Raw genomic sequence first — 16,718 nt, forward strand, 5'->3', positions numbered from 1 at the left:
GATCTCAAAGATTAAAACACCTTTGTACATGACCTTATTACTGATCATGACAGAGAATCCTAACATTTTCCATCTCATCCACAGCCTGTTAGTGACAGGACATCAGTGCATCATTCAAGGTCAAAGTGCCTCCCCTCTCCTCTGCCTATAGAGCAGAGCATTTTGCTTAAGCTAATGTGAGGAGGACACTCCTCAAAGCCACTCAACCTATCTTCATTAAGTTCAGCTCTGACATTTATGAGGCTGTGGAACGTTGGAAAGTGGCTGAGTCTAGGTCAGCATGTCCTCTCCCTATATGCCAATGCAATGCTCAGGTGATTATATGAGGGGCCATCCAAAAGGCCAATCTCTTTTGGGGGCGCTGGCCCATGTCTGATGAAGGTTTTCTATATTCTATACATTTAAATGGCTGAGACGCCCTCGGTTCAGATGTCCCAGCCTGCCCTTTGATTTACTCAGCCACTTGACAAGATGGATCTCCATGTAAAACATGCTGCTTTTATGCAAATCGACCCAACAACACCCTATATGAATATAATAAAAAGAATAACTAAAATGGCCTTGTATTGTTGACAAGCAGCAACAAAATATTAAATACAGTGAGGGGCATATTGTCCAAAGAAAATAAACCTGTGGGCCTTGAGTCTGGTGAGTGACTTTGGCTGAGTGTGAAAGCAGGTTCACTCGCGTGGGTATATTTCCCCGTATTCTGCCGAATTACGCAAACGCTGTACAATTCAGACAGGGCTCTGTGTTTTGTCGCTGGTGTGAGAGACTGTGGGATTTTCCATAATCACATGTGAAAGAGGGGAAGCCCTGTACAACGATGAGAAGGCAACACACGGTGTGTTTCTCTTTATACACTGAGAGGCAACACAGATGTGCATGCATGCCATGCACACGGGGGCACACACGTACACATGAATGCATCTGCACACACACAGTTCTCTTAGAGAGGGAGGGGGGGGTGAGTTTTGACTTGCTGCGGAGGCAGGACAGGAAGTAATCATGGTTTTGAAAAACACAGCAGTGGTCTCCACAGCATTCCCTAATCTGTGCTGAGATATTCCAAACTCTCTCCCAGAACAGAAATGCACACGTAAACACACAACCGTGTGCATTTATACTGATGAGCGCACACATAAATATACAAAGGTATACACATGCCAATGGGTGCATGTATATGTACACATATGTATGTACAAACATATCAAGGTATGATCCATACGAAGTGTGTGTGTGAGTGTGAGTGTGAGAGGTTGGGTTGGGGAGGGTGGGAGTTAGCGGCTGCCAAACAGCGTGGCAGGAATTCAGAACTCTTTAACCCAATCTACTACCTTTTCCGACCCAAATATACATACACAAACACACGCATATTACTGCATACTGCTTAGAGATGTGCGGACAACCCTGTTTCAACAAACACACACACACACACATCTGTGACCCATCCCCCTGACAAGGAACAGCCCCGGGGCCTGTCCTAATGCAGCCTAACCTGCCCCAGACCACAGCTCAGGCTGAAACAGTTGTCACTCAGTAATGGCAGACTCTGGGGACATTTTCAGACCCAAAGCCCACAGTCTCAGAGCTCCTGTAGCCCTCAGCCACCCCCAGCGCCCGGCCATGACGAGGCCCAGGCCTAGAACTCTGTTTCCAGCTTCTGCACAGACAGGGCATACTTCCTTCCGCACAAACAAAGTTGAAGGAGAGCCTTGGTTTAGCTCACAGGGATAACACTGCTTTGGTTTATTTAACTAATTAAAGTGCTCAGACTGAGGGTGTTTTCAAAAGGTGAAAGAAGCAGATTGGACAGCATCGAAAGTGGAAGGAGAAAACAACGAAGAGTCTTTTTTTCATCTCTAGGGAGAGGAATAAACTTTGCTGCTTTATTCATATTTTACACATACATGTGCTGAAATTATTACATTTAATATTAGGTTCAGTGTGACACTGCCAGTGTTAAACATGGCATGTGTAATCTTTTAAAACATCTATATAATATTTATCATATAGAATATATATATATATACATAATATAAGTGTCATGTTGGGAAAATTAATGTAAACAAACATATGTTTAGGGTAATAAGTTACTGATTTTGCAAGGAAAAAACAATAGCATTGTCTTTGATTAGTGCTGTAAAGGAAGGCAGCAGATTTCCCATAAAATCTAAAACATCAATGGGGGGCACCAATCTACTTCTATTTACTGTAGTTAAACTAATTTCAAAAAACATTTTTTCAATGATTTATCGACAGTAAAATGCTACACACACCAAAACTCCTGTGAAATAAAGACCATATATTCAGAAGCATGCATATCCAAAATCTGCATTCCTGCAGTCATAAGCAGGGAGGCAGGAGGTGCTATTTTAATACCACTCAAATCACATGCACTGATGCCTCTGATGGCGTCCTGTATGTGTGTGGATTTATCAGCGCTATTGTCACTGGAACAGCTTGACAGAAATTGTCGTCTACCAGTGATCCAATTTTGTGGTTGTGTGCTAACCAGAAGAATGGGACAAGTGTGGAAATGGCCGGTGCACCTTGGTAATGGATCTGCATAAGTGTGCGTGTTTGTGTGTGTGTGTGTGTGTGTGTGTGTGTGTAGCTAAAGGCCAAAGCACATCTGGTTGGGAATTAGGGTGAATGAGGTTATAAATCAATGATCTACCCCCAGTGCCCGTGATGCTCCAGTCACTGAGCATGAAGGGCAGCAGAGCAGTGGAGGCGAGAGGCTCTTCGGCCGCTTGATATTCTCTGAACTCATCTCCATTTAGACTTCAATGCTATGAGGACCTTTGCTTAAAGGATAACTCCGGTTTATTACAACTCAGGTCTTATTTTTATTGTTTTAATAATAACATTGTATTCCACTTCCACATGAATTGCGAAGATCTGGCAACACGGCAACATCGCTACAACAAAGTCCGAACGGGGCAAAAAACACAAGCAGTCAGACAATCAGGTTTTAAACAAACCTCCAGGTTAGCCACTTTATGTTTAAATAAAGTGGTTAAGAGAATCTGTCTAAACGATGACCCCTCATGTTTCTTGCCCTCTTGTCATACTTTGTCCTGGCAATGTCACCGTGTTACCAGATCTCAGCAATTACTTAGGTAAGTGAACTGTTCTCATAGCCTATTGAAATGATGACTAAAACCAAAAAAGTAAGAACCAAGTCGTAATACACTGGAATTATCTGTTACAGAAAACCCTGTACAAAGCCCTGCGACTATACTGTACTGACAAGAGAATAAAAATAGGATATGTGCCACTTTTGGAAATACAACTTAGACGTCAAAAAGGCTGATGGGAGCAGGGTCAATTGGCCTGCTGCTGGCTAGCTGCCTTTTACAGCAGATTGGTGAAGTTGTCAGGCCGGCGTTTGGCTGTGGGAAAGCTAGCTGTGTTTTTCTTCTCAGCACTGTGTTTTGTGTGGTTGCTTTCGGGCAGGCCAGTGTAGCTCGTGTGTGCAGCAGTTCAAAGTGAGGCGGATGAATAATGAATGAAAGCCAAGGAGGAGGCTTTAAGGCGTTAAAGTGGAACACTTGGTGGAGTGCTTTCAGATGTATCACACAGGGGGAAAGGCTTTGCTCAGCAATACCTGCAAGTAGATTGTTAGCTTAGCTCTCCCATGCCATTCTACAACCAATTTAACACGGCTAATGGCATCAAAAATATCCCTGAAACACAGATGCAGTGAATGGACAGATGCTTTTATAATGTAGTCAGATTAAGCATCCATTTGAGAGTGCTAACGCTCAAGTGTACTTACTGTAATATGGTGTTTTTTCCCCTTACTCAGCATCATTTGCCAAGGGAGTTAAATCAGCCGTGCAGTACATACAGTAAATGTGTATTAAAATGTGTGCGCGTAGTGTATCATGTATCAGCCTCACCTCTCTGAGCATGGGGTCGTTGATGGAGCTGAGGTTGACTGCACCTTCGTAGGTCAGATAATAGAAAACATTGAGGGCTCTGGTGGCTTCAGGTCCCTGCTGCTTGTAGCCAAAGATCAGATCGATCCACTGGTGGAGCTGGCAGGACACAAACTCGCTCTCTAGAGCCTGTAAATGGAGGAGAGGACAGAGGATTACAAGTACTGTAAATGTCAACAGATGCAGGCCATTTACACACCACACTCTAACCAAATGCTTCTCCCCAAACATGTTCCTCTTCCCATCACTGAACAGCAGTTATCACTAATGCCTCTCATAGATGAACTCCTTAGAGAAAGCAGAATATCCTGCTAATTGTTCCTGTGACAGAATCTGCCAATGATTTCTATAATGAGCAAAAAGCACAGTAAATCCATATCTGATCATATGGGAGCATCAAAACATTAGAGAACTCTTGTAGTTCATTAGGGAGCCATTTCAGCCTCTGTCTTTGTTCTTTTCTCTGCTGGTTGTGGGCGGATAAGAGCACCGTGTTGCTCTTCTGCAGACGTCTCTGCATCGCCATAACGCTGAGATACAAGCCGTTTTCCCTCCTCATTAGCCGGCAAAGGAGGGAAAAAACATTTATGGTTTCCTCATAAAAACAGGCAATTGTGTTAATTTGTGTAAAGCTGTCGGCTCACAAAAGCCCTCTAAACACGACCAAATTAGAATGAGGCAGCCCTTGATTGTCATTGCTGCCTTGTGTCACATTAATTTGTGACAAAACATTAGCCTGTGCTACACTTAAATGGCAATTTATATCATTTAAATTTTTACTGCAGAGACCAACGCATCCCTCACTTAAATGTGACTTTCTGACAGCTCATTCTGCATCTAATTCTTCCCCACTCTCTTAATTACAACTTTCAATCAGGGCAGAAAGCAAGGGTATAAAGGGGAGACTGTGTGCAGTTGAGGTATGATGATGTTTTTACTGCAACTTGAGTATGGACTGAATTTTTGATGCCGTCACAAATTCCATAATCTCAACTGACAAGAAGCTTAACAGTATAATATTATGTGAATAATATGAGAATAGGAATCATTAGAACAAAGAGGAAGGTTCCTAGAAGAAAAACACCTCAGCAGAAACGGATATAAAAGGCTTTCAGGTTCGAAACGTAATGTATCTTAATAGAAAATATGATGCATACTGTATTTGTAATTTTCTGTTAAAATGTGTATTTTATGCTTTTGCCATGCACAATATATAAATATTTTAACGTTTCCGTTTATGTAACTATATTTATTCATATGTGAGATGTTTCTTGAAGTATTATTGTCTCTGCACTCCTTGGTATTGGTGTACTTTTGATTCAGTTTGTTGTGTACTTCTAGAATTGTTAATTGTTTTGAGATGTATATGGTTGTGGTAAACATTTTTCAAAATTCTGACTTGATGAACATCCGGCTGGGATGAAAGTGTTGAGTATATTTGTGGTTCGCAGTCAGTGGCCAGACGTTGCTGTTGGTAATCCTGTTTACTTATTCTTTGATGAGATACATAAATGGAAAGTGTAGAGCTAATCTCTGTATACAGTAAGTTTGTGGTTATTACACACATCTGAGAGTTGCAGACTTGACAAAATTAGCAGATGGGGAGAGATCTATCTATTCTTTTCCCCTTTGTGTAACTCACTTGACAACATTTTCTGTTAAGAGCTGAACTACTGGGTAATGCAAAAACAACACTAAGCTAACATTTAGTATTAAGGTAAAACAGAACACCCCTAGAGTCTAAGACAGTCTAGACTCCATGTCTATCTGTCCCTCTGGCATCAGACACTGACACTGGTAAGTGTGTTTAAGGGCTTGTGTCATAAGGCAATCCTTTTTATTAATGTTACATTATAAGCCAGGGAAACCCTCTTTATTCAAACTCACTTTAATAGCAGGCAGAGTGGGGTTTAATCGGGTGTGTGGGGTGTGTGTGTGTGTGTGTGTGTGTGTGTGTGTGTGTGTGTGTGTGTGTGTGTGTGTGTGTGTGTGTGTGTGTGTGTGTGTGTGTGTGTGTGTGTGTGTGTGTGTGTGTGAGAGAGAGAGAGAGAGATCAGTTCATTATGAGGTGGGATTGACCTTTGACAGGCCCTGCTCCCCTGTTTCTAAAACTAAAGCTGGGCCTGACGGGCATTTAATGTGCACTGCAATCTACTGTCAATCAGCATGGGGAAACAAAGAGCAGCCATGTTATTGCAGCTCCCTCTCCAGAGGCCCGCCTTTATGGAAATCACTTGCATGTACCATTTGGAGAGGGAGAGACAGAATAAGTGAGAGTGTGCGGATGTGTGTGTGTGTGTGTGTGGTGGCACTATAGCTGTGTAGTTGTTATTGTAATTGTTTGGTCTGTCACTGTCTGTCTGACAAAAGGCTCAGCAGCACTCTGTGACTGAAGTCTAGGTGTTGGAATTTAGCCTCAGCGGACCAGATCTCACAGATTCAAAAGAATATCCGCCTCCGCCTGTGGGGATACAGTAAAGTGCCTTGATCGTGGTTCTTCAAAACAGCACAGTGCTACCACACCACTTAGAAAACAATCAGGTTAGGATGCAAGTTAAAAAAACATATTTAAAAAATCCCATTAATGAGCCACAGAAAGAACGAATGAGCTTGGAGCTCAGTGCCACAGACCGACTAGTGCATAGCTGGTTCTTTTCATGGTAACAAAAAATATAGAATATCACCAGCCTTATCCTTTTTATTAGCTCACAATACCACAGTGTGTTTGCAAATACAGACAATAGCATAGTAATGCAATTTCAATTATACACTTGTGAGTGTTATAAAACCAACACATTTTTTTTTTTACTTCTATCTGGAAGACTGCATGTGAGGAATTTATGCTACTTGATGGACAAGCAATATAAGTAAAGTACAGAAATCAAGCATGTACCGATAAGCCATTAACAATGCGCCAGGTGAGCAGGTGTGGAAACGTCTCCTTCTGTAGTGCCACAGTGTGGAAATAGTGAGGCAGAAGGTTGGGGCAGATAGCAGATTCCTGAGGTGGGATCTGGTGCCACTTCAGGAGAACCAGGCAGGATTATTGATGGGCCAATTAGCAGCCAGTGTGTGTGTCATCCCCATCCACAGGGGACTCTCTGATAATTAATGAATAATTTAGCATGCCTTTATGTAAATGCTGATAGGGGGTAGAAGTCACTGGAATCCCACATTTCTATTGTTACGGATTTGACAAAGTACACCTTTGAAGCATAGGGGGGGTCCCCTTTGTTGTGTGCTGTGACTTGTTTCCAATGGCAACAATAATTTGGAATACTCTCCTACGTGGGAAAATGTAATCATTTACCTTAATCATTTTTTTGCCCTTCAAAGTATTCGAATGGATTATAATAATTTCTCTTCTTGAGTTTAGTGCTTATTTTGCTCGCCTGCCAGTTTGCAGGGCTCTGATGTGAATTCCAATGAAAATGTACCATAATGAACAGGCCACGTCTGTGTGCAAGTCTCAAATTACTTTAATTCTTTCCTTTCTAAAACATCTGTAGCTGGAGTGTGAACTTAAAGCCTAAAAAAAAAAAAACCTCACAAAGACACTCAAAGAATGACAGTTTGACTATGTGTCTGTCAATATGTTACTCTTTGGAGGGAGATATACTCTAGACTGAGGACTTAAAGACATGCGATCCTTATTTGAGACATCAGACCGAAGACACCAAGTGATTGCAATTAACCAGCTGGTGGACATTAAACTAGGATTACTCAGGAGTCCTGAGGAGCAAAACCGAGAACGTCTGATCTCGACTCAGTGGCTACTCAACACAGCCTCACCTTGGAATGCCTTTGTCTGCTTGCAAGTGGTGTGATTTATTTATCTCTTTTTACCTCACTTTGGACTTCTTTTAGTGATGATCTTATCACTATTTTTTTTTCTTTCTTTGCTCAGAAATAAAAGAGTGTGTCCATGCTGCAGGTCTGCAGGAGTTGCACTGGGCCTATCAGTGGAGTTTCTGTGCCTCGCTGTGGTTTGCGGTTAGCTTTATGGTCTGGATTGAGCTGGATTTCACTTCAGCTTTAATGAGGTGACACTGAATGCTCTCCTCCTTCCCTCATTGGCCCTAAAAAACCCTTTTAAGGACTTATGGAGAACTGTCTGTGAGGATGTTAAAATGTCACTTAACAAATCAATGCGCTCATTTGCATGCCAACGGTGATGCGAGTGTACGTGCATGTGCCCGCGCCCGTGTCACTGTTGGTGTGTAATCGAATGCACATGTTGCATGCAGAGTGTTGTCAGCGGCAGACTGTTTTCTTTTGTATCGATTACGGATGAATAAAGCAAACACTTGTCAGGTCTGTATATACTAAAATGACTGTTTAAGAACAAGCTGATCAAAACATCCTGAAAACCACATTCAGTGTGTGTGACAGTGAAACATCATGTATTTTCAAATGAAAAACATTATGCTGCTCAACCACAGAATCAGTAGTTCAATCAAGTTTTGTTTAGACAAATTGTATTCTTATTGTGCGTTTTATTAAATCAAACTATGAAATCTCATCAAATCTGTGTGTTCCCAAGTACACCAAACATCCTCCTCCTTAGCAGAAGCCACTATTCTTCTTACCTTAATACAAGTTTATTATCTCTCTTGTTTCGATTCTATTTTCTTCCTCCAAGTTCAACAGCCCCCTCTCATTTTCCTACTTATTCTCTCACTCTTACCGCTACTCCCTTTTTCCCTCCTGCTCTTTCTTCCAGTCATCTGATCCTTTGGATCAACTGCTCTGGAGTTGCCTTGCCCTGAGGTTGACAAGCACTCTGATTAAAGGGCTTATTAGCTCGCTGTAAATGAGAAGCCGATTGTCATTTTGAAGCAGGCAGAGGAAGCCTGTTGCGAGCCAGGGGAGAGGGGGGCCCCCCAACATGGACGAGGAAAGAAAAAAAGCAATGGGTGACGTAAGGAATGAGAGCCTTGGAGCAGCCGCACAGCTAACAAACCATTTCCTTTATTCTCATATTCACACACACCAAGAGAAACCCAGATGGGTTGTGTGTGTTACTTCATGTCCCCCCCTCCTTCCTGCTCTACTAATTAGATAGGTCACAACTGTGAGAGTTCTGGCTATGGGTCAACGGAGGCACTCGCTGGCAAGTGGAACCTGAAACTCTAACCCTGACTCTCTCCCGCTCACTCCTCCCATCTCTCTTATTTTCCCTCACCCACTTGAAAAGCAAGAATATCATGTTATGGGGTGAAAAGAAGCAGAATGAGCAGTGATTGGGAAAGTATCTCCCCAAAACAAACATGTCATGGTGGATTTGGTCTTAGTCAGACAAACGGCATAGAGTAGACTGCTGAAGAGCACTAAGTGGTCCAATTTACAGCACAGACAACGGAGTAAACAATACTGACTGAGACGTAAATGGATGAAGCATATGGTGCTGACTCAAAGGCAATAATGCTGTGGTTGTTGTCTTCTCTTTTTAGCTTTTAATTAATGCTTGATAATGACAATCAATATGATGCACCATAACTATTAATGATAATCTGTAAAAGCAGAAATCAAGCCTGGTTACAGGGGGTTTAATACATTTTATCTTAAAATATATATTTTTTATATTTTGAAAAAATATTTCGACTGGCAAGAATCAAGAGAAAACAACTACAACAAGAAAACAGCTATTTCACAACTGTCTACCACAGCTAACAAGCACCTGCAGAGAATCTAACCATCCGTCCGCCTCCATACAGAACGCCTAACAAGCTAGCAAATATATCACCAGTGCCATAAGACACATCCACAATAGGATCAAGTGAGCAAAAGCTAAGTCAACAGTCAGAGCTGATTAAACACAGGGCCACTGAGGAGGGCTGAGCGTGCTGAATGAGAGAATATTTGGATAGCTGTTGAGAGGAGCATTGTTGTCTCAGATGATTATAGAGTTGACTGGAAGACTGGAAGGCCTCTCCATCTGTCTGAAGGTGTGGAGGCCTCTCAGTAAAGAGTGAAGATGATTAGGATGAATGACTCAACTGATCAGCTTGGGTGTAGTTAGACTTCAAGGAGAGGTTAGTGGGGTGTTTGAGTATGTGGACCTGCAGCTTGTTAGCGTGTGTTTCTGTTTGTGTATGTATGTGTGTGTGTGTGTGTGTGTGTGTGTGTACATGTATGGAACAAAGGGAAAAAGGAAGTACACCTGACCCCTTTAAAGGCAAATGCATCCCAAATAAATCAGCACAACATCGTGATGGCTGAAGGTATATTACAGTAAATTCAATATTTTGAAGGGGGAGGGTTGAGACTAGTCATCAAAAACTGAAAAAAAAAAAAAGTTTTTGATTGTCACTTTATCCTGATATGCGTTTTTTCTTTTCATTTTTTCAATTAATTGAAGAAAAAAAAATCAATGATGAAAATAATTTATAGTCGCAGCCGTGGTAATATTACAAATTATAGTATAACATGCATTTAATTACAAATATAGACTTAAGTTAATACACAACAGAATACTGCTCTTATTAAGTTAATATGACCTCTTGTAGGGCTGGGCAATAACAATTTATCAACTATCTGAATCATATTGTGATATGATCATATCATCTTATTGTACAAATGTATTCTTAACAAGCTGTAAGTAAAATTAGTTTGTGAAGTTTTTGTTTCAAGTATACAGAATGAAGAGTTTGATGTCATGTAATGCACAGAAGAACTTGTTTTATTACTTTCCCATCAGTTTATCAGCATCTGTCATATTTTGATATATATCAATATCAGAAAATATCTTTACGGCTTTTAATAGAGGATTATACATTGTGTGTGTTTCTGTGTCTGCTTGCAAATATTTATACTGTTTATAATAATGCCGTTAATGCACGGGGGAGAGGCAAAGACAACTGTTCCTTTAAATAAAGCAAAGATGACAACATAGATGTCCAGGAGTCTGAGAGGCAAAGAGACACAAAGTGTCTGAAAGGAGTCTGAAAACAGACTAATGCTGCAAAAAAGCATCTCAGTAGACTTTGGCAGAAGTAAAAATGAGAGTGTGGAGGAGTGCAGGAAAAGGGAGAAGGACAACATTAGTGAGTGACTATGTCAGCAGCAGTAGATCATCCAATTTCTCAGGCTCTCATCGGCCTCCTCCATTACGTCATTGAAGAGGAGGACGAAGAGGAGGAGTGGGAGAAGGACAGGGAAGAGGGGGAGGCAGAGAAGAAGGGGGGACAGCTCGTAAAACACTGAGCACACAGTAAACATGTCTGCCCTTATGCATGACAATACCCCTAGAGTGAGCGCTGCCTGACATTAGCCAGATAACCCCCCTCTACCCCACGTGCTAGTTCCCATCCAACAACAAGGCTTTCAGTGGAGACACCAGGGGAATAGATTAGCGCTAGGCTAACATGGTAAACTGTGTTGTGTTACACGAGGCCATACTGGGCCAGACGACGTGAAGATTTTCACTCACTCAGTCATTCACAAGTGCATAAGTATATCTTAGTGGTTAGTGACTGGTCCTCGCAGTGGTTTACCTCATCTCACACATGAATTCCCATGAGGTTCCTGTGAGGATAAGATGTGGAGGCTGGTGGGAACGGCATTATGTACGTCCCAGCGGCTGTCTGATCAGAGAGTGCGGTGCGGATGAGAGGTGAATGTAAACAGCCATGATCTTTGACTTTGTGTAGCTGGTGGTCTGAGCTGGGGAGCGATCATGTCTGGCTATCTGTCTTGTGGGAAAAAAAAAGTGAGGCACGCTTTCGTCTCCTGTACCCAGCTCTCCCACAGATTCTGTACACACAGCCTCTGGATAATTCTGCATAACGACACACAGTATTTCAAAATGTTTAACATTGACCACAAAACTTCTTGCAAATTATCCTATCAGATGGCAAAAATAGCACCCAAAGCACCCCCTTCCCCTTACTTGATCATAAACTGGTAGGATAATGGAGCTGTCTGCCGTGATGACATAGTTTTTGTGTGAAGGGGCTGTCAGCATATAAAACTGACAAACTTCAGAAAAGGACTTTCAAAGGTGCTGATAGTGTGAGTATATGGAGTTGGGGGGGGTAAAGGTGATTTAGCTCATATTAATATGACATTTGTCTTTTAGCACTGAGCAGCCATGTAGATGTTTACCTCTGCAGGCAAGATTACTGTGGGGTGACCACATTAACAGCTGTGAGATCAAGTGAGAGGCTCTATGAAACAGAGCATGGTTCAAAGTGAAAATTAGCAGACTGAATTCAGAGAGATCTTTCATTTTAAGTTTAAAGCTGCATTAGGCAAATTTGCTTGTTTGGCTGCCTGGCAAATCCCAGTTTGGTTCGCTAACTCCTGAAAAATCTACCTGGGTCTGGTGGGCCTTTTAGATGTTAAACCTCCTTAACCAGTAACTTGTTAACTTCAGATCTCCACCATTTCTTGCTGAGCATTTTCAATACAGCAGCTTGTGTGTTTGCTAGAAATGGCTGCCCATTCCATGATTCCATGACTTTACATTTTAGGGGTGAGGATGGTTTGACCAGTACAGGGATTAAAAAATATACTTGTGAAGCAAAACAATGAGCAGAAAGTCGCAGTGAGATGCTTAGACTCAGTAGGATCGGTAGTGATTCACATTACAGGGAGTGTTTGAGTCACTGTTTATTCAATGAGTCATTTGATTCAAATATAATTTAATAGAGCTTTACTTGAAATCTGGGTTTCAGAATTACATCTGACAAACAATGACATAAGAAACTATGGGAGAGCTCCATCTGAGGAACCAGAGGAATATAGTTCTGAATTAGTTACTGACTGATCGCCAAATCATTGTTTAATGAAAAGGTTATACATTTGTACATCCACTGCCCTCATGTAAGAGGATCCTTTTCCATTTTTGTAATGGAGGAATGGTAAAGAACAAAATGATTAGACAAAAGGCTATTCTCTATACATAATACACTGAATAGCATAATGGTAAAAAATGATTACTCTTAAGTTACTTTGGTGTCCAACATCCATAGAGCAGAGATGTGTTGGGTACTTACAGTGAGGGTTTACCACATGTGGCGGTGACCTGTGGTCAACCCTCTCAGTATCAACTTCTGACCCATCACTCAGTTGGCTTTGCCCATTCAACTAGAGGAGAGTCTTTCACTCGTTCTGGGGGCAGTTTAGCTGATGTCTCTGTCACTGCTTTGAGTGAGCAGATGCTTTATAAGGGGAAAAAGGCCGAAAGTAATGTGCTGCCCGTCTCTCCCATGTGTGTGGTTTGCAGGTCCGTCAGCAGCATCACAAGAGCACAGATGACTGAAAGGAACCAAACATGTGAACTATGGAGCAGCAAATGGGCCCTGTAGAGTTCAAATGGGTTAGATGGTGATTGCACTCGACCTTTCATAGAAAGAAATATGGGCAATCTTTCTTGTCAGTTATGATTGGACAAATCAGTGTTTGGAATAAAAAGATACCTGAAGCCAGAACCAGTCTTGTTTGATTAAGAATATCTAATTCTTGGTGTTATATCAAATTAATGAAAAGGTTAGATATGTTGAACGTTTGGGGGATTCTGTCTGGCGCTTTAATGTGTAAATCATTACCCTCCAAAATCTTGACTCTGTCTACCCTTAGACTATTCACAGTAGGACATGGCTACTATAACAGACTGTGGTTTAGGCTGCTCCATACCAGTAGCTCCAGTGAAGCCTGGACACATAACAGCACAGGTAAACATCAATGTGCACACAAATACACACACAAATTTACAAACACCATATACACACGATCACCTGCTAACGCGCTAATGGTTAGCAGACCTGAGAAGTGAGATGTGGTAATATATAGTGGAATGTCAGAGAGGCTGACAGTGCCCAGAGACATGTAGTTATCTGGTGGAGGAGAGATCAAGTTCTTAACCTCTCCTTCGACCTTCTGGTAAAAACAACAAGCAGCTCCTGATCTCTGTGGCATGCCGCCTCAAGACCCTGGTGTCTCTGCGTGTGTGTGTGGATGTGTGATGGACCAAGAAAAAGGGAGTGTGCCTTTACAAGCAAGCATTTAAGTATACTGTAAGCACTTCAGTATAGTGAAGGTGCATGCTTGGCTTAAGGCGCTGAGGTGCTTTGTCTCCAGTAAGTCTGCCTAAAATCCAACCATTCCTCAACACATCAAACCCACTGAAGCCTTTGAGCCTTCAGTGTTGTGTAAGCCGGAGGTTAAACAACAATCTGTGTAGGCGGCGCACACTTGCACTTCATCTGTTGCCATGCAACACCCTTTTTACTAAACATTAGTGATTAACTATGACACTTCCAACATCAGAGCAACATAAACCAGGCTACAGTTTGATGTAATGTTTATATCTTCTGCTGGATTTTCTTTATTACCAGCCCTGCAACTCTCACTCACAAAAACAAAAACAAGCTGCTGTTTTGCACAGCAGCACAATCCTTTACTGTGAGAGGATTTTAATGGCCTTTCCAGATTGGGCCCTAATTAGCTGTTAATCATCTAGGGCTCATAACCAGAGTGGAGACAGCAGGCGTGTGTGTATTTGTAAGCGTGTGTGCGCATTTGCGTGTGTTTGCGTGTTCTCTCCTGCTGTCTATCCTTGTGTTGCGTGGCCATTAGCAGCAGACAAGCTAAAGAGAGCCAAACAGCCCATTAACTCTTTCACTCTTCGTCTCTCTTCTCCAGCATGCTCATCTCTCTCCCAACAGTACCACAGTTGCCAGCTGACACCCTCTAATGCCAGCTATCTGTCATGACCAGAGACCTGTCCACCCACACATCCCTCCCTCTACCTCGTCCTCGGCCCATTCTTTCCTTTATTCTTCCTGTCCACCCTCCTTTACTCTCCCAGATTCTGTCCATATGTTTTGTAGTACAGTACGACTAGGTCGCTTAAAATCGTCTTAAAATTCTGTAAGATAAAATATAATCCTATACTGACGATGTTGAGTTGACAAATTATCACTACATAAATCAATATATTAATATCTGACTACCATTTACATGTGAAACCAATATCTTGCAGGAATGGATCAATCTCACTTCTTCTACCTGAGGTTCATGGATTAACAATGTTACAAATGTACAGTATGTTTCTATTGTATGTGGTTATGAAGGAAATATTTACAATCCCCTTATGAAACCTCAGAAAGCTCCTTTTTTTTTTTACTGAGCTTGTTGTGTGCACCTACACCTGCCCGCTGGGCTCGGCTGCACACTGGATCAATATCTCAATTTGCAAACGGTAGAGAAAGAAACCGCAGACTGAAATTTCATCTGTCTGAAAGCTGTAACTAGCAGGTAGCTGTGAATGAGTGTAGACCATTTGGATAAATCCAAATTGCCTCTGCCGTACTAAATTGGGCACATAGGAAAGGACCAGAGGAAATTGCGGGAGCAGAGGTAGATGAGACTGCCGCACTTAAACTGGCAATGAAAAGCTACTTTGTGCTTACAGGAGCACGAAGCACATTAACACACAGATGCTAACAAGTTGGTTTCTTTAATGTTACTGTTTTCACTGATTGAGTGTATACAATAATATTACCCAAATTACAAATATTTTAAAGTTGAGTATGTAGTTCTGTATATAAAACCAGATTTACTCAGGAGAGCAGTATTAACGATTGAAAATTAGATAGTGATAAAAAATAAAAACATGACAGAGCTGCAACTGATGATTATTGTCATTATCAATTAATCTGTTCATCATTTTTCCAATTAATTGATTCATTTAGTCTATTAAATGTCTGAAAATTGTGACAGATGCCAATCACAAGTTATGAGATCCCAATGCAATATTCTCAGGTTACTTGTTTTGTCTGACCAGCAGTCCAAAACACACAGGTATTCAATTTACAATGATATCAAACAGAGAAAAGCAGCAAATCCTCATATTTTAGAAGGTGTATACAGTGTTTGTATGGTATTTTTTAAAGTAAATGACTTGACCAACTAATTGTCTCAGCACTACATGACAGCAGTCATGTCTCCCAGTTTCTGATGATTAAAAATTCATCAAGCATATTCCTTCTTTAGCGCAAATAAACACGATGCAAAACAGCAAGTCGCCGCCACCACAACAAGCTTCCCCCGACACATCCACCTCAGCCTCGACCATGCTGACAGCCAAAGACAGAGAAGTGTGTGATTAATGATAGGGGCCTGGTCATATCAGCAGGATGGTTAACAGAACCCACCACAAGACTACACAGGTCACAGAGCACACCCAGCCTCATCAGTACCCATTACTACTGTGGGCACACATCACACAGGAAGCTACATCTGATTTTACACCCAAAAAACATTTTACTAAAAGGGAATGTGGCCAGTGAACAAATTACGATTCAAACAGACTGAGCACTTGTAATTAACAAAAACACAAACATAATTATTTGCATTATAACCCATGATTTGGTTTTGTATATTAGTTTTATTTTTAGCCTATTTATCTGGAAAACATAATGTATTTTTCAAGGACAGCCTGGCTTTGAGTATCAGTAAAACTAAGTTTTTGAAGTACAAGGACTAAAAGTACCAATGACAAGCCACTCCAGGAACAAACAACAGAAACAGTAAATCTATCTGGAGCTTTTTGACCTTCTAGCGCAAAGCAAGGTAATCTGATCTAAAGAGTTACCTTAGTTTTCTAGCCTAATGTGTGTGTGTGTGTGTGTGTGTGTGTGTGTGTATGTGTGTGGAAGAGGAGAGAACAATGAAAATATGACGGCTAGTCTGACAACATCCGACATGCATATACACAAAATATTACTGCTTTGGGCTGAGCGGGCAGGAAGGGGAGATCAGAAA

At 41.5% G+C, this 16,718-nt stretch overlaps 1 protein-coding gene across 1 annotated transcript in view; it reads right to left on the reverse strand.

The window, feature by feature from the left end:
* Positions 1–16,718, reverse strand: part of lrba (LPS-responsive vesicle trafficking, beach and anchor containing) — a 178,086-nt gene that overhangs the window by 21,115 nt on the left and 140,253 nt on the right. The window contains exon 47 of the mRNA XM_070912728.1: positions 3,909–4,076. Within this exon, the coding sequence (XP_070768829.1) occupies positions 3,909–4,076 (168 nt within the window). The remainder of the gene's footprint in view (positions 1–3,908; positions 4,077–16,718) is intronic.

This window comes from Enoplosus armatus, chromosome 2, assembly GCF_043641665.1.
Source record: "Enoplosus armatus isolate fEnoArm2 chromosome 2, fEnoArm2.hap1, whole genome shotgun sequence".
Classification (NCBI taxonomy): domain Eukaryota; kingdom Metazoa; phylum Chordata; class Actinopteri; order Centrarchiformes; family Enoplosidae; genus Enoplosus; species Enoplosus armatus.